Source organism: Lytechinus pictus, chromosome 6 (genome assembly GCF_037042905.1).
Source record: "Lytechinus pictus isolate F3 Inbred chromosome 6, Lp3.0, whole genome shotgun sequence".
Lineage (NCBI taxonomy): Eukaryota > Metazoa > Echinodermata > Echinoidea > Temnopleuroida > Toxopneustidae > Lytechinus > Lytechinus pictus.
In genome coordinates, this window is record NC_087250.1 from 23,090,863 (window position 1) to 23,116,954 (window position 26,092).

The 26,092-nt window shown below is 36.1% G+C and overlaps 1 protein-coding gene across 1 annotated transcript; it reads right to left on the reverse strand.

The window, feature by feature from the left end:
* Window positions 1-4,191: 4,191 nt before the first annotated feature.
* LOC129262799 (proton-coupled folate transporter-like) lies at window positions 4,192-9,906 on the reverse strand. Its single transcript, XM_054900800.2, has 3 exons — window positions 9,828-9,906; window positions 6,496-6,652; window positions 4,192-5,570 (listed from the first exon to the last, which is right to left on the reverse strand). The coding sequence occupies exons 1-3, from the start codon at window positions 9,886-9,888 to the stop codon at window positions 5,498-5,500; spliced, it is 291 nt and encodes a 96-aa protein (XP_054756775.2). The 5' UTR covers window positions 9,889-9,906; the 3' UTR covers window positions 4,192-5,497.
* Window positions 9,907-26,092: the final 16,186 nt, after the last annotated feature.

Consider the following 26,092-nt stretch of genomic DNA (forward strand, 5'->3'; position numbering starts at 1 on the left):
TCATGCATTGTGACATGTCTTTTGTTATGTTAGGTGTTCCATAAAGCTGTTTTTAAGTTAAGCGCGACTTTAAGAACGACTGGTGAACCTTTTCTTACACGCTTGATAGTCACCAATGAACATGTAATTGTGAATATGATTTACCACAAGAAAGGATCACCAGTTCTTAAAATCACTCTTACTCTAATTAACTTCTGAATGACTTTATGAAATGGCCCCTGGTATTGATATAATTTTTTTTCAATTCCTCATAAAGATAGGATGTAAAAGGAGGCAAATTGGCCCTTTAAATTGGATTTTAATAAGAGATCAATCAAACCAGCATCATGCTAAAAAAAAATTTATTGAAATCAGGGGCCCGTTGCAGAAAGAGTTGCAATCAAACGCAACTTCAAAAATCATGCGCAACTTGATTTTCAACCAATCAACAGCGTGCATTTGGGACTTGCGATTGATATTTTGACTTGCGTTTAAACGCAACTCTTTCTGCAACGGGCCCCTGATGTCGAATAAGAACATTTTGAAATTTCAAAGTTTCAGTTATTTTTCACAAAACATTCATATGCACAAACAGGGACGTGCAAATGGGAGTTGATGATATCCCTTACGATTTTTTTTAATTTTTTATTTCATGACATTGTAGAATATGTCAATGACATTAAAGGAGAATGAAACTCTTGGAGCAAGTTAGTTTTTGTGAAAGCAGAAAAATCAAAGAATAAGATCAACAAAAGTTTGAGTAAAATAGGACTAGCAATAGAAGAGTTATGAGCATTCGAATGTCGAGATCACTAATGCTATGGAGATCCTCCCATTGGCAACGCAACCAAGATCTATGATATCACAGATGAACAACTCTCCCCTTTTGGACACTGAAAATATACCCCAAAACATCTCTTTTTGCTCTTTCTAATCATATGACAAACGATTCATCAATGATATAATGTTGTGAAACTTCTGTACTTGTCCTCTCATAAAGAGAACACCTCACCTTGTGATAGATTCTATAAAAGTGAGAATATAAGTGAAATAAGTACTAAAGCAATGAGGGAGTTGTACGTGTGTGACATCACAGATCTTGGTCGCATTGCCAATTTTTTTAAATTCGTAGAAATGTGTATACGTCATAAACGTAAAATAAAGATTATTGCTCTCTTTATCTTGGTATTTTGAATGTTAAAATGAATCGTAAGATCGATTATCACGTGAATCGATTCAATTGAACTTCAGAGAAAAAAGTTATCTGGCGCCCTCTGGACCTGAGGCAGTGTTCGTCCCACTGATATGGGCCCCTTTTTACAAAGAGTTACAATTTATTGATTCAATCAACCACAACTATGGAAAGCCAGCAACATCAACATCTAAACTACATATTTGTTCCAAACATTTTCTAGATATGATGTATATTCATACATTCATTGCTTTCTTGACAATTCAGTATTGCTTCTCTTTGTTTTCAAAAGACATTAAAGGACAAGTCCACCCCAACAAAAAGTTTATTTGAATAAAAAGAGAAAAATCCAACAAACATTACACTGAAAATTTCATCAAAATCGGATGTAAAATAAGAAAGTTATGACATTTTAAAGTTTCGCTTGATTTCACAAAATAGTTATACGCACATCCTGGTCGGTATGCAAATGAGGAGACTGATGACATCATCCACTCACTATTTCTTTTGTATTTTATTATATGAAATATGAAATATTCTCATTTTCTCCTCATTGTCAAGTGAAACAACAATTATTCCTCCCTGAACATGTGGAATTAGCATTGTTTAATACTATATATGGTTCAGTCAAGTTGGTCCATATTGTCAAATTTGTAAAAAATGAAATATTGTATATTCAAACAATAAAAAACAAAAGAAATAGTGAGTGAGGGACATCATCGACTGTTTCATTTGCATGTTACTGAGTTGTGCATATCACTGTTTTTTGAAAAATAAGCGAAACTTCAAAATGTCATAACTTTAATATTTTACATCCGATTTTGATGAAATTTTCAGTGTTATGCAAGTTTGATTTTTCTTTATTTATTCAAATCAACATTTTCCTGTGGTGGACTTGACCTTTAAGTAAAATTCCTAAAGAAAAAAATTATGACATTGATGGATTTCCATATATTTGAGATTGATCGGATCAATCGTAACTCTTTGTAAGACGGGGCCCAGGGTTTTATACAGATCTGGGGAGCGTTTCATGAAAGGACTTGTCAGACGTTTTATCCGACAAGTACTGTTTTATCCGACAGTTACTATAGCAACCCTGCCTCTCGGCCAATCATAATCGAGGAAAGTTGTCAGACTTGACAACTTGTCGGACGAAAATGTTAATGACACGCTCCCCAGTGGTACGCCATTGAAGACAAAATTGTGTTTTGCCGCCAAAAGAGGGATTTGAAGGGGGTAAAAAAAATCAAAACTCACAGGGAAAATGGAATATTATAGAATTAGTGGAACGAGGATCTTCCCTCCCCATCAACATGACCAAGAAGATGAGTGGACTGGCGGTGTCACGCGCGTAAAACATTCCCCGTAGACTTGTGTCTTAAATGGCACTTTTGAAAAATTCATAAAAAATAAACGTGAAATTAGAGGGTCGAATGTTTACTACCATTGGATAGGGTATATATCTGACATCCGATATCTGACCAGAGAAGGGTATCGTAGCCAGCCCATTTTAAAAATAAATCGCCATTCGTGAAGATAACTATGATAGGATCAAATTTATCAACTGAAACAGTAAAATATAGACCTAATTCTTCCGCCAGTCAAAAAACAGTTCCAAAGTCGTTTTATATCTTCCCAATTTGGACAAAGGAAGTTCAGTAGTTACCATTTCCAGAATCAGTGTTAGATTTGTCAATCAGCAATATCAAATTGAAAACAAATCGAATGGGTTGGGTCGAACGAATATCTTTAGCCCTCCTATTATAATTAGGCTCATGGAACCTGGCGCTGATTAGAGTCAAATTACACAAAATGTTAGCGATTAATCGCAAACATGATGTTTACAATTAACCGTACATTGTAGTCAATGCAATTAATCGCAAAAAAATCTACGATGATTGATAAGCTTTTTGAAACCGGCCTCCATGTTTCAGAATGATATCAGACTCGTTCGAGTTTACTCAGGAGTGGATTTTACATCTAAGGTGTACAGATACAATAAAAATCACGATATCAAAGCATATTAATTCTATAAAACAAAAGTTCAGGTCGGGACCTAACGGAGAAATATCCAAGGTAAATTTTTGTTTTACACCTTTGTTTTGTCTTCCCCCAAATCAAATATACAATAACAATATGAGTCCCATAAGCAAATTATACAATCATGTAAAACAGGTATCATGAGTTAATGACAGAATATTGTACAACGATCATTCAGAATGAATAATAGAAAATGATAACGAAAAGCATGTAACCTGTCGCCAAAACATATTGAAATTTATAAGAAACTGAAATAACTTACTTTTTCACATGGCTAACCACTATAGCTTTATCATTGAAAAAAATGATATGTTATTGCTCAACCATTAGGCTAGGAAACTAGAAATTGTTGTCAAAATGTCCCGTACGACACGTATGGAATCGCCCTAATAGGAATGGGTATATTCATCATCCTCATCTCCGGGGGAGCGTTTCATGAAAGGACTTGTCGGACGTTTTATCCTACAAGTCCTGTTTTATCCGACAGTTACCATAGTAACAGTGCTTCTCAGCCAATCAAAATCAAGGAAAGATGTCAGATCTGACAACTTGTCGGACAAAAATCTTGATGAAACGCTCCCCAGGCTTCTGCATTCCCCAGAACTCAGTGGCCTGCATTCTGAGTCGGGTTTAACTTAAACTCGGGTTTAAAGTTGTGGTTTAAGTATGGAAAGCCAACTGTAACATAAATCACGAACGGTAGATATATTATATTTCAGTTCATTTGGCTCTCAAATCATTCATAATTGTCTAGGAAGTAGATGATTGTCTTCACCATCGATGAAACAGAAAAGAGCACAGTAAACATAAGAAACATACACCTTAATAACAATTTTGACACTTTTGGCTTCCCATAATTTGAGCACAGAGTTAGACCATAGTCTAAGTTAAACCTGACTTTAGAATACGGGCCAGTAAGCTTAATTAAAAATGGACGGTTCACCTTGGCGAAAAGTTTACAGTAAGAGTTTTTTTTTTTTAAAGCAGGGAGAAAATGTTTATTGGTGTAATGAAGGTTTGAGGAAAATCCCTCCATGATTTAAACTATTACTAGAATTTTAGCTTTTCTTTTAAAATTGGCGACTTCAATTGCGAACAGCTTATCCCTGTCTTGACATTTTCTTTTTAAATGCATAATGTATGATTAAAAGTGGCGAAAAGAGCCAAAGTTTTGAGGGGGGCAGGTGATGTATCAGGCAAAATTTAGCTTTCAAAATAAAAAAAAAGTTGCGAGCGAGCTTTTGACATAATATTTTGAAAATTCTTTATTTCACCCTTCTCTCTTTTTTTTTTTTTGGGGGGGGGGGGGGGGGTCGTGGATTTTTTCCTTCTTTTTTTTGCTAGAGCAAGCGCCCCCAAATGATGATTTGTCCCAAAGCCCCCTTTCATTTTATTTGTTTTCATTTGTTTATTTTCTCAAAGAAATGAAAGTGTTTTTATTGTACTGTCAGAATACGAACAGACAAGTAATTTCTCACCAGCTCCTAAAAGAAAAGGTATTTCAATCATCATAAACCATCAATAAAAAGGAAACTTATGTATTTCATAATTACATTATGTACTCTCTTCTTATACTCGCCTTGTTGCCTAATCCTTCCCCCATTTTCCCCCTTTTTCCAGAAAAGCTTTAAAGAACAATTGTTTACCATAAATTCAAATTCGAATTGAAATTTATTCATGGCCAACAAAAAGAAATATACAATATGACGACGTTTCGTCGTATGACTGATAATTAACATAATAAACATAAGTGTACAAACAAAGACAAATTGATTGTAGACAATTCATAATTCATATATTCTAAATATAGATCTGAGGATATCTGGAATGGGGGTGACAAACGTTATGCTTGATCAGCCTTCGAACATACTCAATTGCACGATTCAAATAATGTTTGATATCCGCTTTGTCTGTGGATAGTCCAGAGATAACCAATTTAATATATTCGAGAATTCGGATATTATCTCGGCCCGACTACTCTTTCATCAGAATGGATATCAGGTAGCTCTGTCGAATTCCATCATGTACTAGTATAACCAACTGGGTGAAATATTTTTTTGGGCAACTCCCGGATAATCATGTCTGGGTGCATGTATATCTGCTTGGATTTCATACATACTGAAATCAGTGATATATCCAGAGATTCAAAGGGTGTTTAGCATTACGAGCCCGATTTTCCGGTTATCATCGCTGTCCTATCCGATTGAATTTCGGATAGCCCTGTGTCCGGTTATTTGTATTTCTGCTTGGATTCCGGATTTTCCTGCACGCTGAAAGCAGTACCGTTTATTCGGTGTTCGGTTTGCTCTGGACGGATACATATTTGATGGTGCTCTTTCTGTCGTCCCACTGAAGAGCGCTGTAGAAGGAAAGGAAAGTTTTTTGGAGAATAAGTCAGGGAAAATATACAAGTATGATTTCAGCTTTTTATTCAATGTTTTATGGGTAATATATCATTAATATTTTAATTATGTTTTTTATCTTATTCTTCTTCTCCTTCTTCTTCTTCTTCTTATTGTTATCATTATCATTATTACTATTGTAATTATTGTTCTTGCTCTTGTTATCATCATCATCACCATCATCATCATCATCACCATCAGCATCATCATCATCATCACCATCAGCATCATCATCATCATCATCATCATCATCATCATCATCATCATCATCGTCGTCGAATCATCACCACCATCATCATCATCATCATCATCAGCATCATCATCATCATCGTCACCATCAGCATCACCATTATCATCATCATCACCATCATCATCATCTTCACCATCATCACTATCATCATCATCATCATCACCACCATCACCATCATCATCATCTTCACCATCATCACTATCATCACCATCATCACCACCATCATCATTATCTTCATCACCATCATCACCTCCTCATCATCATCACCACTATCATCACAACCATCATCATTATCTTCATCACCATCACCATCCTCATCATCACCATCATCACCACCATCATCATTATCTTCATCACCATCCTCATCATCACCATCATCACCACCATCATCATTATCTTCATCACCATCATCACCATCATCACCACCATCATCATTAGCTTCACCACCATCGTCATCATCATCATCATCACCATCACCACCATCATCATTATCTTCACCACCATCATCATCATCATCACCACCATCATCATCACCACCATCATTATCTTCACCACCATCATCATCATCACCACCATCATCATTATCTTCATCACCATCGTTGTTATCGTTGCTATGGCCTACATCAACTTACAGGGTCATCAGGACGGGGATGATAAAGGTAATTGCCATGACAACAAAAACAAACCCAGATGACACGTTCAAGGTAAGAGGGTAAAGGGCGTTGAAGATCACAGGGGATAGGAGAGTCCCAATGCTTTGTATACATCCGCTGCAGGCGAACAAAATTCCTATAGGAAAGGAATGATAACAATAATGATGATAACTATAATAATAATAATCATAATAACAAGACACAGACAAAGAAGTTTTCTGGCTGTTCTAGGAGTCGAGGTGTCCTTTGAAACGATACAGAAGGCAAGCTAACTTGGAACAGCTCATATCCTATACGGAAGGTCTTGAATTAGAAAGAGAAGTGAACAATGAGAAGAGGACCCATTTGATAGAATATAGAACAATAACCCTAGACTTCTGGAAGAAGTCCGGTTGCTGTTTAATATACCAACAGAACAGTGGCGTAACTACGGGGGGGGCATGGGGGGGCACGTGCCCCCCCAATCGGCTGGCAAAAAAAAAAAACGGGGAAAAGGAGAAAAAGAAGGGAAAAGGAAGAGAAACGTAGTGGGGAAAGAATATATTATTGTTCATTATAATGTTATATCATATTGTGTTATATTACATAAGAAGCATTTTTTCATGACTTTATGAAACATTATTTGCTTCATTGTGTCTTCATTGTTCCTGGTGCTCGCATAGACTGTTTAACGAGATATATAATCCTGTTGTACTAAAACCTCCCGTTTTCAAATCAATATACAACAAATATATTTTTCCTCGCAATTCGAGTTATTATTGTTTTATGTAGTGACATATTCTTCTTTTTCATGACTACTTAAAGTGATTGCCCTATTTTAAGGTCTTAATATAAAACATTTCCTGTCCGTGCTAACGTTCGCATTAGTGGATTGGGGAGATTTCTGCTCTTCATGAACTCCTAAAATCAGTCCTTAAAATGACAATTTTTCTGATCTGAACATCAAAAATGTTCAGCTCGCGCTTCGCGCTCGCATCATTTGGTTAGTGAAATACGTAGGGTCTTAGTGAATTCCTACAAACAAGCCTTAGAATGCCCCTCTTCAGGCCTGAATTTCCTAAATTTTCAGCTCGCGCTTCGCGCTCGTAGTATTTGATTAGTGAGATGCGTATGATAATCATGATTACAATGATTTCAAAAAGTGCTTCATGTGTTTAGATGTAATTCTAATTTCTAACAAAATCAGCAAGCGCTTGGCACTCGCATTAGATGACTATGGTGAGATATGTATACTCTTAATGGATTCCTAAAAAACATAGTCCTTAAAATATCCATGTTTAGGGTCGATATATACAAAATTTTCAGCTTGCGCTTCGCGCTCGCATTATTTGGTTAGTGAAATACGTACGGTCTTAGGGAATTCCTACAAACAAGCCTTAGAATGCATCTCTTCAGGTCTGAATTTCCTAAATTTTCAGCTAGCGCTTCGCACTTGCAGTATTTGATTAGTAAGATGCGTATGATAATCATGATTACAATGACTACAAAAGGTGCTTCATGATCTGTGTTTAGATGTAATTCTAACAAAATCAGCAAAGGATGGCACTAGCATTAGATGACTATGGTGAGATATTCATACTCTTAATGGATTCTAAAATATAGTCCTTAAAATTTCCCTGTTTAGGGTCAATATATACAAAAATTTTAGCTCGCGCTTCGCGCTCGCATTGTTTGTTTAGCGAGACAGTTATGTATCATGATTACAAAAAAAAATGCTTATAATGTCCCTTTTTAGCTCTGAATATCAAAAATTTTCAGCTCGCGCTTCGCGCTCGCACTATTTAATCAGTGAGATACATATCCGTTTAATGGCACTGCATGTCCTAAAAATATCTCTATTAGGTCAGTATACCTGACAACTGAACGCGCTTCGCGCGCTCCCTAAGTGACTCGAATTTTTTGCTGGTGCCCCCCCCCCCCAATGCCGTGACCCACGGTACGCCACTGCAACAGAACATCAAGTTGTGGACAATGGAAATAATAATAATAATAGTAATAATAATGATAATAATAATAATGATAATAATAATAATAATAAACATGATTGCTTATTATAGCGCACATCACAGTGATAAAATCACGTCACTATGCGCTTTAGAAGAAAAGAAAAGAAGGAAACAACTGTTTACGGAGGAGCATAATGATGTACATGTATATCTTACCTTACACAAAGGAATGTCTTCAAAAGGGACTTAAATAGCTCTTCAGTATCAGCTTGTTTCACAATATCAGGTAACTTGTTAAAAAAACTCGGGAGAGGACATTTTGAAAGGCGAACGAGAGCCATTGAATTGAGTATTAATTTTTGGAATTAACAGTAAAGATTTCTTGTTTGGATCTTAGTAATGATAATGATTTTGGATGGTTTGGTTTATGTCAAAGGAAAAGTCCCACCCCTATAAAAAAAGTTGGTTTGAATGAGAAGAAATATTCAGGCAAGCAAACATATTATAGAAATCGGATCATAAAGTCAGGTTATGACATTTGAAAGTGTCATTTATTTTTTCACATAACAATTATATGCACATCCTGGGCCACTTAACACAAACACTAACGATTAATCGCTTATTTTATGTAAGAGAAATTCTGATTGGTTCCTAGTCAGTCTACTGAGCAAATTGCGCATGCAACGATGACCTTGATAGGTCATTTCATTTAGCGATTGATCGCTAACCTTTGTGCCACGGGGCCCCGGTCATTATGGGCTACACGGGCCTAAGTACAACTGGCAGGCAAAAGATATTCATTCGAGCCAACCCATTCTCAATTTTTAAATTTGATATTGCTGATTGATAAAAATGAATAAGATTGATAATCTAACACTGATTCGAGGGAGGGTAACTTTACTGAACTTCTTTTTATTCCAAATTGGGAAGATTCATCACCACTTTAGAATTATTTTTTAATGGCGGAAGAATTAGGGTCATTTTACTGTCCCAAGTGATGAATTTCTTCTTCTTCATCTCCTATTTTTTGCCACTGCTTTAATTTGGAGCCTTCTTTGAGAGCATGATCCTGTCAGGTATAGTCTTTTTAAATGCTTTTTTTTAATGAGCCGGTAGAGGAACCCTTTTCTGGTCAGATATGGATATCAGCCATAATGATTATCCTATCCACTGGTAGTAAACATTCAACCCTCGAATTTCATCCTTATTTTATGAAGTTTTTTAAAGTGCCACTTTAACACAAGAGTCTATGGGAAATGTTTTAGGCCTGTGAAACCTATGCTCATGTTGGGTGCGATGACGTTAACCAGTATAAAGAAAAACAAGTAGAAAAAGAAGAATATTGATTTTGTGTACTCTTCTTACCTTGTTCGTCCGGTCCAATCAGTTTTGACATCTTTGCTCTGCAAATTGGCATCGCAAGCATACGCAGTGCACCAACGGCAGTGACTGGAGTAGGAAAAAAACACAAAAACAATATATTTACATACAAATAATATGATTGTGGAGATAGCCCCCCCCCCCCTTCCCTCCTCCCTCCCCGAAACGTTCCACAACCAGTAAACATTGTTTCTTGCCAAACAATACACTCGTACGGCCTCATATTGGTGAACAAAGCAAGCTTGCATTAGGTAAACAAATGATTGGATTTGATATGACTTATGTTGTATTTTCTTCTGCATCAGGTCTGTTCGGCATAACAAAATTACTATACCGCAACATTATTTAACAAAGAAATTTTGACAAAAAATCGAGTAAAAAAATCATCAAAGAAAAATCTCTTGCGGAAGACGGATTGTCATTTTCAGCAAATATTCTTAAGAATATGACAAACCAATCGTATTAAACAAGTATTATGGATAGCTATAAATATGTGTGAAATATTAAGTGTTATAAACTCATAAAATAGCATTAAGCCTAATAAGACTGGGGGCTGAATAAGCCACCCCACTTCAACATTTCCGCGCAAATTTTTTTTGACCGCGTCGCTTGCTGACTTTTTACTTTCAACTTTTTGAGACCAAAATTGCGACCCCGTGGACGCGGTTCCAAAACTACACAACATTTCGTAAGTGTATATGCAGACCCAAAATTGCTGAACAACGTAAATTTGTGTTCAAATCTAATGCAAATAGTGTCTTTAGCGGCCGAGATCATAAGGGGGGGGCTGAATCAGCCCCCGTCTTCTTAGGCGTTGAAATAGCCCAGTCTATTCATTTATTAATTATTTATATTAAAACATCTTTCAACAGGATAAAACCTTAATCAGCTCGCAGGCTGTTTCACATAATGGTCCTACATAAAGAGAAAAATACACACATTAAAAGGAAAGATTACAAATAATTACGAATAATTATATACAGCAAAACTCAAGTTCAAATAATTAATACTAAAAGTGAAACGTCAGGGGGACAAACAGTAAGATTTAGCTTATAGGAAGATAACAAAGTGAAGGAAAGGAAATAGGTTTTATACATCGATATGAAATCATGGCTTTTCGACATGCAGTCTTCGGAGTAAAATCGCATAAATAATCAGAGAGATTCAATGCGCCATGTTTTGATTTAAAGGGAGAGTGAACAGTGTGTGGTCTCTCATTCACTGTAAATACATAGTCTTAAAATATACATTTTCAGACTTCTACCTACATGTATGTTTTAGAGAATACATTGAACTATAATTCTATTTGTATAGAAAAACTAAAATGTTTTCAGAGGAAAGTAATTGTTTTGCTACTTGGTAACATAATTATTGCAGTATAAATGTATTGAGTAGTTAACAAGCATGTTATCATTCAAGTGGGTCTGTATTACTAGACTACACTAGAATTATGGTAAACAATACTGGCCAGGTACGAGTAGTTGAGGACTCGAGATGGCGCTATTGGTTCGTATCTGCTGTAAAGGGCTTTTTCGTAAATAGTAGTTATTTAGCAGTAACTACTTTCTGTTATATGTAATTCTTTTCAGAGCGTAGCTCCAGGTACGCTTCTGTCAGAATTTGTGTTTATTGATTCACCGAATCAGTGGCACAATTATTAAATAACTGGTCCCGAGACAGGTGTAGGCATAACATTAGAGTATATATATTAATATTTTGTATCATTATCAAAATTAATAGTTGAAGTTAATTTTAATTACGGTACTTTACGATTTATATTCAGTGTTAATTATTCTTTGATAAAAGGGCTTAAACCTAAATTTAAAATAAGGTAATATATCTTAATGTTATTTTTTTTCATTAATGAAGATAGTTTGGAGGAGAGAACATGGCATCTTAAATTCTGCAAACGAATAAGAGTAAGGCTGGTATATGAATCGATTATATGATTTTCTTTTTTTTTTCAAAATAAATAGATGATGGTTGATATGAGTATTTACAAGTATGATGCCATGGCCGAGTTAGCCTCTTGTCAAGGCCCTTGTGGGTGAATTTATATCCTAATTTGCGAAATGAGTTGGGAATATCTGGGTTGCTGATGCTTGCCAGAATTCAACCGCCAGGGCCTCGATAAGAGGCTATGGCAGACATTGGCAGCGGAAGGCAAAAAATTTAAGGGGGGTCCACCTAAAATTTTGGAATGGACACAGGTAAAAAATTTGAGAAGCAAGAAAAAAAAAAAAAAAGGGTTACCAACCAAAATTTTAGGTGGGGGGCCACAAAAAATTTAGGGGGGTCCACCTGAATTTAGGGGGGACGCAGGAAAAAAATTGACAAGCAAAAAAAAAGCCCCCTAACAGACGCGTGGAAGTTCGGGGTTCGATCCCCGGCTATGACACATAAGCCCACTAGCAAGGCATCTAAAAACAATATACAAATGATTAATATTCATGGAGCAATGCAAAATATGCTCATGCTATGCAGTGCAAGCTCGGTCCGTTGATTGTTGCTTACATACAACACGCGCGATGCAATCACGAATATTTTACTTGAGGTGCCTGCAATCTCAGTGCGCGCGTGCAATGGACAAAATAGTATGGATCCAAAGTTGCACGGATGATGACGTCATTGTAAAATGGGCTGAATGATCGATATCCATAGAGAGGACGTGCCGTGGCCGAGTGGTCTAAGGCGCCTGGCTATACATGGAAAGTCCGGAGTTCGATCCCCGGCTGCGGCAAGGCAAATCTACAATGCTCTTTTATCCTGCTTTCAAATAAATGGAAATGCTATATGCATTATTGGTAACTAGGTGTGCACTTGTTTAAAAATATATATATATATTATCTCGATGAGTCTATGTCGATATCAAACAACCAATCAAATGACAAGGATATATTATCTAGGTGTCATAAAATGCGTTTTAACCTACATTCAAATAAATGGAAATTTTCATACATATTCTAAGTAATAAATTAGTGTGCACATGTCTTAGAAAAGAGAAGGAAGTTAATAAGAACAAAAAAGGGCTATTCAAATATGACGTCATTTCATTTTTATTTACTACTACCACTACTACTACTACTGTCACCACCACCATCACCACTACTACCAGGGGCGGATCCAGGATTTTCCAAAAGGGGGGAGGGGGCATATTTCCCCGAGGAAAAATTTGACAATCCAAAAAAAAAGGTCTTCATTTTCAAAAGGGGGGGGGGCACACTTCTGTTTTAACGGCATTTTTACATTACATGCCCCCCTGGATCCGCCAGTGACGACGACTACTACCAGTACTAGTACTAGTACTACTACTTCTACTACTACTACTACTACTTCTACTACTATTGCCACCACCACAATCACCACCACTACTGCTACTAATAACAATGATAACAATAGAAATAATAATGTTAATAATATCATGATGATAATAATAATAATTAAATAGTAATAGTAGTAATAATAATACTAATGATTAATAATAAGTTTGTTTATATGGCGCGTCGCGTCTGTAAGTGCATCATTCCGGTCATCAGAGGCAACATAAAGGTTATTGCTATAATGGAATGGCCTATCAAGATCATCATTGCATGCGCATATTGTTCAGTACACTGACTATGAACCAATCAGAACTGTTGTTTCAAAAGTATGAGGTAATCCGAAGTAGAGTAAGTCTCATCGTTGCACACGCATATTGCTCAGTAGACCGACTCGGAATCGATCAGATTGTTCTTTCAAATTAGCGATTGATCGCTAACCTTTGTGGTACGGTGTCAATATCCTTGCACGCCCGCACACAATGTGTACTCTCCACACCATGGGGAGCATTCTACCCGAAAGGTTTTCAAAACCCCACTGCTAGGCATACTACAGAGGCTTTCGCATCCACCGGGTACCCATTTTGGGTTTATTTCCAATTTGTCTAATGCTAATTCGTCCAATTGCCAACTCGTCTACTATCATTTGGTCTACCATCAGTTCGTCCACTCAACACATGGTCTACTTTCATTTAGTCTAATGCCATTCCATCTAATAACCAGTTGGTCCAAATTCGTCCAATAACCATTTAGTCCTTATACCATGTGGTCTAATTAAATTAAAGTATTTTATTGTGCAAAATGAATGAAAGAAAATGGTAATAGACGAACTGGTGACTAGACGAAGTGATGATTGGACCAAATGGTTGTTAGACGAAATGTTGATGGATGGAATGGCATTAGACTAAATGAAGGTAGACCATGTGGTGAGTGGACGATACACCTGGGTGGAGAGTGGCAAGGTGCGGATTGACGTGTTGCACAGGACAAAGTGGCAGGCGGACCATTGCTAAGTTGTGATATTTTGCTATCATCATGGCAAGGAGAGATGCCTAAGCACTACTCCATTCAAAATTAGACATGACACTCCGTATCCAAACCAACCTAGTCAGAATGGTATACAGAGCTCGCTGACAGTGCTTAGCCGGCATGCTGTGTGACACCAATCAGGTAATAATATAATAATATATAATTAAATTATATTATTTTTAAAAGGTTAGCCTGCAAACAAATCTATTCTTAGATATGAAAGTTGGAGGATTAAATTCACTTTGACTGAAACATTTAAAATAAAAAATAAATATTTGTATTAATATATATGCATCAAACATAATTTTTTTAAAGGCATCCCCCTTTGGTTGGTAATGTTGGCACGAGAAAAAATACCTACGTAATCGATTCTGGATTAAAAAAAATAATAATCGGAGATCAAAAGAGGCAATCGAATAAGGGAAGATCCGAGTCTGCAAGCACAGTATGTGTGGGTGGGTGGGTGTACGAGGGTGTTTGGAGGTGGGTGGGTGTACGAGGGTGTTTGGAGGTGGGTGGGTGTACGAGGGTGTTTGGAGGTGGGTGGGTGTACGAGGGTGTTTGGAGGTGCCGTGGCCGAGTGGTCTAAGCCTCTGACTATACATGGAAAAGTATTTCCCCTTCTACTAGCTTGTTTTTTTCCTCTCCTTTCCTTTAAAAACTTTTGTTCATTTGGGATGGATTTCCGTTAATCCAAGCTTTATCAATTTTCGCGTGAAACCAATGTTGACTGGAACTATACAGTGCGTCCCAGAAAAAAGGAAACCAAAATTCAGTGTAATTTGTTACCATCATAATTATGAATGTGCTTCATGAGATGTATATCTATTTAAAGATATAATTTCCCTCTTCATTATGAAGCCCATCTCAAAGTTCTTAATACACGCATGATTGAGTTAGAACAAATTTCCATTTGCAAGAGCAAATTAAGAATTTGAGTGAGTTTTTTCTGGCTTTTACTGTTATGTATTCGGAAAATAAAGTCTATTAATTTTAATATTCATTTGTTCATCTTTCATATGAGTCTTCGTGCTTGAAAGATTATACAAATAATTAATGCACGTAAGCGCGTGCATGCAGGGCTGATTAAAGAGAAATGCCAGTAGTTGCAGTAAACACTGATTTCATGAGAAAGTCTGTAAAACCAGGCTTAATTGTCAGTATATCATCGAGGATCTAGATCTGGTACAGTTACACAAACTGAACTTTGTGAAATCTTGAAATCTACGCTGAAAAATGTTCACACTGAAGATCACCAACACAGATAGGCACACGTGGGACAGTGTATTATTATTGCTTGAATAAAGACCCGACGGAAGTGACCGAATCCGCGCTTATTTTGCTTATTTCTCAGCAATTACACAATTTCTTCCAGAATCCTTTGGCACATATTTTTTATTCATACAAACTGACACTTGGGTGGTCATTATATAAGATTCTGTAAAAAGTCATTTTGAGATCGTTACCAGAACTGGAATTTATCTTTAAAGGACAAGTCCATCCCAACAAAAAATTGGTTTGAATAAATAGAGAAAAATCCAACAAGCAAAACACTGAAAATTTCATCAAAATTGGATGTAAAATAAGAAAGTTATGAAATTCTTAAGTTTCGCTTAATTTCCCCAAACAGTTATATGCACATCCTGGTTGATATGCAAATGACGGGACTGATGACGTCACCCACTCACTATTTCTTTTGTATTTTATTATATGAAATATGAAATATTCTGATTTTTTCCCCCTTGTCATGTGAAATCGAGTTTTGTTTCTTCCTGAACATGTGGAATGAACATTGTTTAACATTATGTGGTTCAGTAAAGTTGGTCCTAAATGTCAAATTTGTAAAAATTGAAATATTGTATAATTCAAACAGTAAAAATCAAAAGAAATAGTGAGTGATGGACATCATCGACTCTCTCATTTGCATGTTACTGAGTTGTGCATATAACTGTTTTGTGAAAAATAAGCGAAACTTTAAAATGTCATAACTTTCTTATTTTACATCCGATTTTGATCAAATTTTCAGCATTATGCTTGTTTGATTTTTCTCTATTGATTAAAAGCAACATTTTGTTGCGTGTATGTTTGTTTTATACACTCCTCCCCTTGTAACTGAGTTGCCCCGAATGCTATATTTGATCTAATTTCTAGATAAATTATTCTAGATAATTCCCGACCTCGCACATAGCACATTTGATATGACGTCAGAGTGCGGGATAGTGCATTTTGGATGCCATAATGGAATTCGCTGAATATCATGTGATCCGATTTGGACCAATCAGATTACAGAACATTCTTGGGAGATGTTAAGATTGACGCATTGTCGAGTAAAAGTTGCATGAAAACATGCTTTATTTTCACTTAAAAGCGGCAGACAATGGGCTACCGGTAAAAGCGCTGAATGTGATTTTATGGTTGGCTTGAGTATTATGTTTGAATTTTTGTAAGACTCGTAAAAAAAATGCTTGAAAGTGTGAGATGAGGCAGGGGCGGTGGATTGATGAAGGAGGGGGGGGGGTGACCCACTTAAAGAAAAACAAGAAAATGGCTTCAGTCTCCCTTTCAACTGTAAAAAAAAGTGATGTACCCCTTTTCTGTTGCGCCCCGCCCCTGCAAACATATTCTGCCGTCTCTTTGAAATTTAGCACGAATAAAACGACTGACAGAAGTTTGAGATAAAACTTATCAAAATGATTAGCAGTGTAGCATTGAATTCTAATCATAGCTATAGACTCCAGTCCGCAACAATGAAGGGATGTTCTTCCCCGGCCCGAACAGCATTCACCATTAGCCGATTGTCTCCTGTTTTTAATCAAACGAACGTCCCGTTTTCACACGATCCATCAAATAGGTAGATTTCAAGCATGTTTTCATGCAGCTTTTACTCGACCATGCGTCATTCATATTTTATGCATAAGGTCTCATATGTAAGAGGAAAAGATGGATTGTTTTTGTTTTCCGAATAGCCAGTAAAAGCCAGCAATAATCACTCAAAATCATAATTTGCTCATGCAAATGAAAATTTGGTACCACCACTTTTCATTGTTGTAACTCAGCCACGCGTGTATTATGAACGTTGAGATGTGTCTCAATTGAAAAAAGAGATGTATATCTTTCATTGATGTACATTTAATGAAGAAAACTTATCAATTATTACGGTAAAAAGTATTACGGTGGAAGCGCCGTGGTGTAGCGGGTCTGACTCCCGCATTGTAATTAGAGGGTCGTGTGTTCGAATCCCACCATGGCCTAGCGTCCTTTAGCCAGGCGTCAATCCACACTTTGCCACTCTCACCCAGGTGTTAAATGGGTACCCGGTAGGATATGAAAGCCTATATGTAGTATTCCTAGCGATGGAGTCTTGGAACTCTTGTTGGAATGCTCCCCAGTGAGTGGAGAACTGTGCATACATTGTATGCGGGCATGCAAAGATCCGATGACCGGGGTAATAATATATCTGTAAAGCGCTTAGAGACATTGTTCCGATGTGTTATATCAATACGGAATATTATTATTTAAAAAGATACACTGAATTCATGTTTCCTTTTTCTGGACACACTGTATATTCTTTAAGAGTCTACACAGTGCTTCCCCTTTTCTAAACGAAACTTCCTGGAATTTACTCTCAAAGTTCTTGGATTTTTACAAAATATCCGGAATTTTACAAAATTAATGTTCTCCAGTCTTCCATAAGTTATAATTCTGTTCTGTACACACACACAAAAAAATGAAATATAGGGCCCAGTGCCGTAATTGAGCCAAAAATTTTGAGGGGGCGAAACATGACGTAACGGGCAAAGTTTAGAGAGTTGCGAGCGAGCAAACATGTTGATATATTAATTAAAGAGATCCAATTTCGTGATAGATTTTGACATATTAATTCAGAAAATAGTATTTTTTTCCGAAAATGATAACTTCCTGGATTCCAGGGAGAGTGTATTGCATCTATGTCTTGTCAGGGATGTAGGAGTAGTGCAGCAGCATTACTCCTTCTAAAATTGTTTGGTTGTTCCTCCTGTCCGATCCGACCTAGTCAGAACGAACAGGAGTCGCTGATCTTAGCCCGAAGGCTGAGCGGCTGGCCTGGCTTTGGCTTGGATAAGAATGTTGATAGAAACACTTAATATTCATTAAAAATTTACTTTTAAAAAGTAGTTATTTTATTTGTGAACATGAGATTTGGAGTGTGACAGTTGTTTTGTCTTCACTTTAACATACTTCATATTTATGTGTATATTTAAAAAATTCAAATGACATTAAAATGTTACGATGTCTTAATGAAATTGTATGAATATACTCATATTGTATTGTTTGCTTGCTCTGCTAATCAATAATCGATTCCTGAGTAATGAGCAATCGATTATTTCTCCAGAATGAGTCATTTGGCCTTTGCGCTGACCCTACTAGACACATGAAAAAGTCCCGGATTCGATCCCCGGCCACGACACTTATATCAATCAGTGAGCAAGGCATTTAATCAACAATGTTCTTTGGTCTGTATTCAAATGCTATACTCATTCTTGATACCTTAGCTACACATATTTATGATATTTTAGTTACACAGATTTCCTACATTTTAAAATTATTTTGTATCACGTCTCAATGATAAATATAATTTTGTTCATATTAATTTTTTTAAATAAATATAATAGAAAAAACTCTTGTTAGATAATTTTAGTGCTGACGTTACAAAAATGTGTGTTTCCTGTGCATGTCAGCATTCTTTTGTACAATATTTCGGTAAGAGTGTGATGAAATGATGCTGAAATCGGATAGTGCAATGATACATTGATTTAAATGGGGCTTTCAGGCTAATTATGCATTCATGAAGTAAGATCTGAAGCCCAAGAAAACAAATCTGTGAGAACACTAAAATACTGCAATAGATATCAGGTCAAGCATTGTCCGCACCCGGACTTAGATTTGGTTTGGACGGGGGTGTGCGGGGTGGTTCAAAACCCATACCCATATTTACGGGTCATTTTGGCTGAAAAGGTACCCATTATTAAAATTTGACAAAAAGAAAGGTTATCACCCAAAATTGAAGGAGAATATGGATCCATGTTTAAGGCCAGTATCTAAAAATTGGGGCCATGGACCCATGTTTAAGGCCAGTATCTAAGAAGTGGGGCCATGTTTAGGGATTTTCCAGCATAAAACCATATAATAACCCATGTATAGGGATTTCTTCCAAAAAAAGCGACCCATTCCAGTGGCACATTAGTCCAGATTGGACCTTGTTGTTTGGAAGTGCCCTTTCCCAAAGCTAACATAGAGGGCACATGACTCCCGATCTCTAATCAGCGCCAATCCACTCATCTTCCTTGGGGAGGGAAGATGAGTGGATTGGCGCTGATTAGAGATTGGGAGTCATGTGCCCTCTATGTTAGCTTTGGGAAAGGGCACTTCCAAACAACAAGGTCCAATCTGGACTAGTGGCACATCCACGTATGCCTTATTTCGTGAGTACCCCCCCCCCCCCCGGGTGTCCGCAGGCACTTGTAATGCAAAGTAGAAACAACAAAACTATAGTAAATTATTGCGTGATACAACTGGTTACGTAATAGGTACTTATGTAAAAATTGTATTCGCATAGAGATTCAGATGTTGGTGTATATAATCATTTTTAAAGGTAAATGACAGTTGTTGCAGCAAATAATTATTTCATAAGAAAGTATTTTAAATCTAGGTTAATTATTGTCAAAATACTATCCAACATCTCGATCTGGTACATTAATGTAAACTTATCTTTGTAAAATCATGAAATCTTATCTCAAAATCGATAATTCTGATGATCTGATGAGGTGCCGTGGCCGAGTGGTCTAAGGCGCCTGGCTATACAAGTCCGGGGTTCAATCCCCGGCCGCGCCACCTATGCTGTGAGAAGGCTTTTCATCTACAATGCTCTTTTATCCTGCTTTCAAATAAATGGAAATGCTATGTGCATTATCGGTAACTTGGTCTGCACTTGTTGAAAAAAAATCACTAACACAGAAAAGCATATGTGGGACAGTGTATTAATATTGCTTCGAAAAATGTCCGACATTTGATGGAATTCCATATTTATTTTGCTAGTTTCTCAACAATTACGCATTTTCTTCCGGAGTCATTTCGCACACATTATTGAGCAAAGTTTCAATACAGTCGTGAACCTGCCGACCATCCGTGACCTGGCCCGTGTTTCATCAACATTTTTGTGTAACAAGTTGTCAGATCTGACAACTTTCCTTGATTCTGATTGGCTGAGAGGCACTGTTACTATGGTAACTGTCGGATAAAACGTCTGACAAGTCCTTTATTGAAACGCTTCCCTGAAATCTATTGTGGTATTGAACATCCTCACATAAATAGTGTGTCAGCTCATGTGTCGGTGTCGGAAGGATAATTCTTGCCAAAATTCATATTAATGATTATATATAGGGCAATTATCTAACTTTATTTAAACTATTGTATTATTGCCTGGTGTAATCCAAATACCTCATTTATAAACAGACTTTTTTTATTGCATAAAATGCTGTCCGTATTATTACAAAGTCCTCTTATCTTGCCAATTTGAAACCACTTTTTCCTCTTATTATTTCAGATTTTGAATATTTATGATTTAAATCTCTATAATATTGGAATTTCTATGTATCTTTGTTGCAGAAATAAAATTCCAATTCAAATGAAAAAAATCAATTCGAGTCTGATTTTTCACATTGTAATACAACATCATCCAGCAAATATCATTTTCCCCAAACAGCTCAAAATTGTCTATTTTCTTTTAAGGTCCAGAAATATGGAACAATATTGAAAAAATTGTAAGAGAAAAAAAAACTTTGAACTCATTAAAATTTGATAAAAGATTGGATTTTCCTGCATGTGTATAAAGTGTGTATGTGTCTGCATTAAGTTTAATTGTAAATTATTCAAAGTAACCACTACTTAAATTTACTGTCTCATTACATTTAAATGTTTAATATTGTATACACATGACTGTGCACTTGCTGTTTGTAAGGGAATAACCTTTGTAAACAAGTTTGCTTTTGCTATCCCGGCCCATCCACTTTATTATAATAAGCTGTCTTGGCACACTTGTGGAATAAAAAAAAAAAAGAAGATTATTCATTCGTTGGGAGAAATGCCGAAACACGCCTCCATTCAAAATTACGATCGTCTGCGCCTTCTACGACCTAGTCAAAGATGGCGTGGTACTGTAGCTATGAGCCACGCTAACAGCTAAAAATGAAGTTTTAATCAATTAAACCTGTTATTCAATAATATAAGATATGTTAACAAGCATAAACTCAATTTGCTGTATTTTTGGTGTAATTAAATACACTGTATTAATGTTGTATCTTTTTAAATAAAAATATGCAATGACTATTATAAATAGTGGAAGAGCCGTGGTGTAGTGGTTCAGACTCTCGCCTTGTAAACAGAGGGTCGTGTGTTCGAATCCCATCGCGGTCTAGCGTCCTTTGGCAAGGCGTAAATCCACACTTTGCCACTCTCGACCCAGGTGCTAAATGGGTACCCGGTAGGATGCGAAAGATATTGTATGTTTGATTTTGCCAGCGCCATAATGAGGCTGCGATGAATGCAAGGAATGCTCCCCAGGGAGTGGAAATTGTGCACTTTTCGTGTGGAATTGAATGAATCCAATGACCGGGGTAATAATATGCTGTTACGCGCTTTGAGCCATTCTGAAAAAAGCGCTCTATAAAACTTGGCTGTTATTATTATTATTATAAATAATTGATGAATAAATCATTAGTTTCAGTCAGTATTCTTATTCAAATATACCTGAAGTAATCGATTCTAGTATATGAAATTTGCCTTTATCTATACGCCGATTAACTCTTTGCACGCTGTATTACTTTTGGGGAATGACAATGACAATTGTTTCCATGTAATTTTACTTAATTTAGGATTTCCATATTGCACCATTGATACTTATTATTATATCCCTCTTATGAATATTCATGAGTATTCTAGATAAAAGATTGGTCAATTCTTTCTTTAACTTTTGTTCACAATCATTCGTTTTATTCTCCCATAGTCGTGATAAGGCGTGATGGTTGTAAAACATATTCGGTAATGTTATGTTAACCAGCTGGCGACTCATGATTTTGCTGTAACAAATGTTTTTATTATTAATTATTTTGTTTTGTTTTTTCTATCGACTCTAGCCAGCATACCAATTTAAAGAGTACAAATAAATTTCATCAGAAAGGACAATTACAGTATACACACATGTAAAGGAATATGGGAGCGTTATGCGGGTCGGGAGGGGGCACAAAAGTGAAATTCAGCACTGTTGCCTCTCACACATGCCACTCCCATGACATACATCAAATCAAGAAGATCTCCTTGATCAAATATATTATTCTCTTACACAAAATATTGCACATTGAAAAGTAGGGATGCAGGGGAAGGCGGTGGGGGGCAAAGAAAAAAATCATCGGCTTTTATGAAAATTCTAAGATGGCCACCACAGTTTTACAAAAACTCTGGTGTTGAGTTAACACCAGCCCGGAATCTATATATGCCCACACAAGAGAAGTGCTAACAACACCATTTTCGTTTTGGTCTAACATCAGATACTTGTTTATACAACACCAATTTGATTCCAAAGGGGAGATGTTGCAATACTTCTCTGATGTGGACATATAACGATTACGGGCTGGTGTTAAATCAACACCGGAGTTTTGGCAGTGTAACTGGACACTTCAAGCAATACAAAAAAATTTGTTTAAATTTTCTCTGAGGGTACACGGGAACTCCTTTTGCGACTAGACGAGCTCATAAATATTGGAGAAATAATATTACATTAACATGACTTTGTATAGCGCTTGTTTAGAGTTGTTTACACTTAGTTTTAGATGTAAAAAAAATTGATAAACGATATATGGTTTCAATTTTGACTTGTAGATAGTGAATGATGGAGAGCTTGTTATGTAAATTGGCAAGCTATTCCATAGATTAGGGGAAGTAAGAGCAAATGCGTGATCGACAAGTGTGTCGTTTGCTGTTTGCAATATTATTATTATTGTTAGTATTATTATCCATTAATTTCATCATTACTATCATTATAATCCATTATTATTACTATTACCATCATTATTATCATTATAATAATAATAACAATTAATATTATCATTATTATCATACTTTTCATGTCCATGCTAATCATGTACATTTGTAAATATTTCCCGATATTCTGAACATTATTGACTCATAAATTTTATACATTGTAAATATTTTTCATTATTCTGAACATTTCTGGACACATAATGTGTATGATTGAAATGTTATTGATGATACTAATCCATAATATTAACTGATAATAATTGGTAATATTTCTGATGTCATCTGGTATTTTTCTTAGTTTCACTCGGTCATAATAAAATTAAATTTAATGAATACAAAGTGAAGTCGATTGCAATTTACAATAGATGATTTGTATTTAACTTATTATTAATTCAGTTATTTGTCAAATTCTTCTGTGTAGCTTACTTTCCTATCTAATCGTAGACAAGCTCTTGCAGAGTGTCAATCAATAATAAAGCATTCAATTGAGATTCAAAACAGCTTGGATAATGTCCACAATCAAGTCAAATTACTGCATTATTTTTTTCTTTTCTTTTATTATTCATATTGCAATGAATCAATTCAAATGATAATTGCTGATTGATCCATGTTACATTTGTTTCGCCAAATAAATTGTTGCCGGTTTAATTTGTATACTTTTAATTCATATGTTTCTTTGTATATTCTTATACTGACCTGGATGGAGGTAAAGGGGTGTGGGAAGGAAGACCTGTGGGTCATGGTAATTTAGTTAACCTTTTCCAAACGCAGGCAGCCCCTTCATCTCTATTCCAGGTCCTTTGTACTATGTCATGTATATCCTATTGTTTATGTAATTTGCATTGTACTGTAATTTATGTTTTTTGAAATGCCGAATGAATAATAATAATAGTTCTGATTTCTTAATAAAAAAAAAGTGATCGATACCCTTATCACATGTGGAGGTGCCGTTGCCGAGTGGTCTAAGGCGCCTGACTATACATGGAAAAGTCCGGGGTTCGATCCCCGGCCACGGCACCTATGCCCGTGAGCAAGGCATTTAATCTACAATGCTCTTTTATCATGCGTTTAAATAAAAGGAAATGCTATATGCATTATTGGTAACTAGGTGTGCACTTGTTTAAAAAAAAGTCCGGTACAGCTTTGTACAGATTGGACAAAACAGTAATCGATTAATACCGAGGGAATATTTTCAAAGTTTTAATCATATTTAAACTTACAAAAACCCCGTTGTAGTTACTAATATATAATTTATTTGATTGCACTCTGAAAATGTAATTTAAAAAAATATGTAGGGTAGCAAAAAAAATCAATTTATTACTAACTATAACGATTTTATGCTTTAAATTAAATATTAGCAAATCTTTGAAGATCCCAAGCAACTGCATTTAGTGCCAATATTGTATATATTGGAAATTTTGGCAGGAGGTATTACCTAGTGTATCTGCCTCCTCTACTCAAACCGGTCCACGGTCAAATGCCATTTCGTCTAATTTCCTTCTTATCTCGTCTGCTATCGTTTGGTCTTTCATCAATTCGTCCACTTACCACTTGGACTTATAGCCATTTTGTTACTCACCATTTCGTCTATTAAACAGTTGGTCCAATAGCCATTTTATCCATAACACAATTGGTCTAATTTGATAAGTGTTAATTGGGCGAAATGAATGAAAAGAAAATGGATATTAGATCAACTTGTTCTTAGACGAAATGGCCATAGAAGAACTGGTGATTAGACGAAGTGATTATTGGACCTAATGGTTGTAAGACGAAATGTTGATGGGCGGAATGGCATTAGACTAAATGAAGGTAGAGCATGTGACGAATGGACGAATTGGTAATAGACGAATCGGCAGTTTACCAACACATCTACATCAGAAAATTTAGATGATTGAAAAGTACTTAGTAGAACCTCGGTCATATTTGCTATACGGCAGCCGTACGGCGAGTCGAAAAAAAACGTGTTAACATTTTCTATACCAGCTACATGTAGGTACGAATATGAAAATGAATAAAACGGCCGCCGTAGAGCAAATGTGACTGGGGTATAAGCTATGCACCATTGCGCCATGGAAGTGGGAGGTCTAAACTTCCTACATCCCTGATTGTACTGAGTGATGTTATAAACAATTAAGGCCCATATTCTCAAAAGATACTTCAATAATTGTATACCATGATGGTATCAAACCATGGACTATGTACAACGGTTATTTTATCTCGTGCTCAAAGGTAAATCAAATTAAATGCGCACTTTCTGCAAAATGAGCTTAAAATGGAGCGTCTTAATGAATTACATTACAAATAATGAAAAAAATTATGAGTGCAATGGACAGAATACTTCATGAGATGAAAGATGAAATGATCCATTAAACGCGGCGTACCCGAGTTGAATGGATCTTACACGTCATCTTTCACCGAACGAAGTATTCTGTCCATTGCACGAATGATAAGAACATTCATTATTTGGTTTATTATGACACCTAAAATAATATTATTTTTCATATGAAAATTTATGAATTTCGATGCAAATTATGCTCACAGAGTGCGAGCTCGGTCTGTTGATTATTATACAAAATATGTCTATGAGGGCAATGGACAGAATATTTCATGAGGTGAAAGATAAAATGATCCATTCAACGAGGCGTAGCAGAGTTGAATGGTCATTCTTTTCATCTTTCACCGAACGAAGTATGCTGTCCATTGCACCAATGATAAGAACATTCATTGTTTGGTTTATATGACACCTAAAATAATATTATTTTTCATATGAAAATTTATGAATTTCGATGCAAATTATGCTCACGGAGTGCGAGCTCGGTCTGTTGATTATTA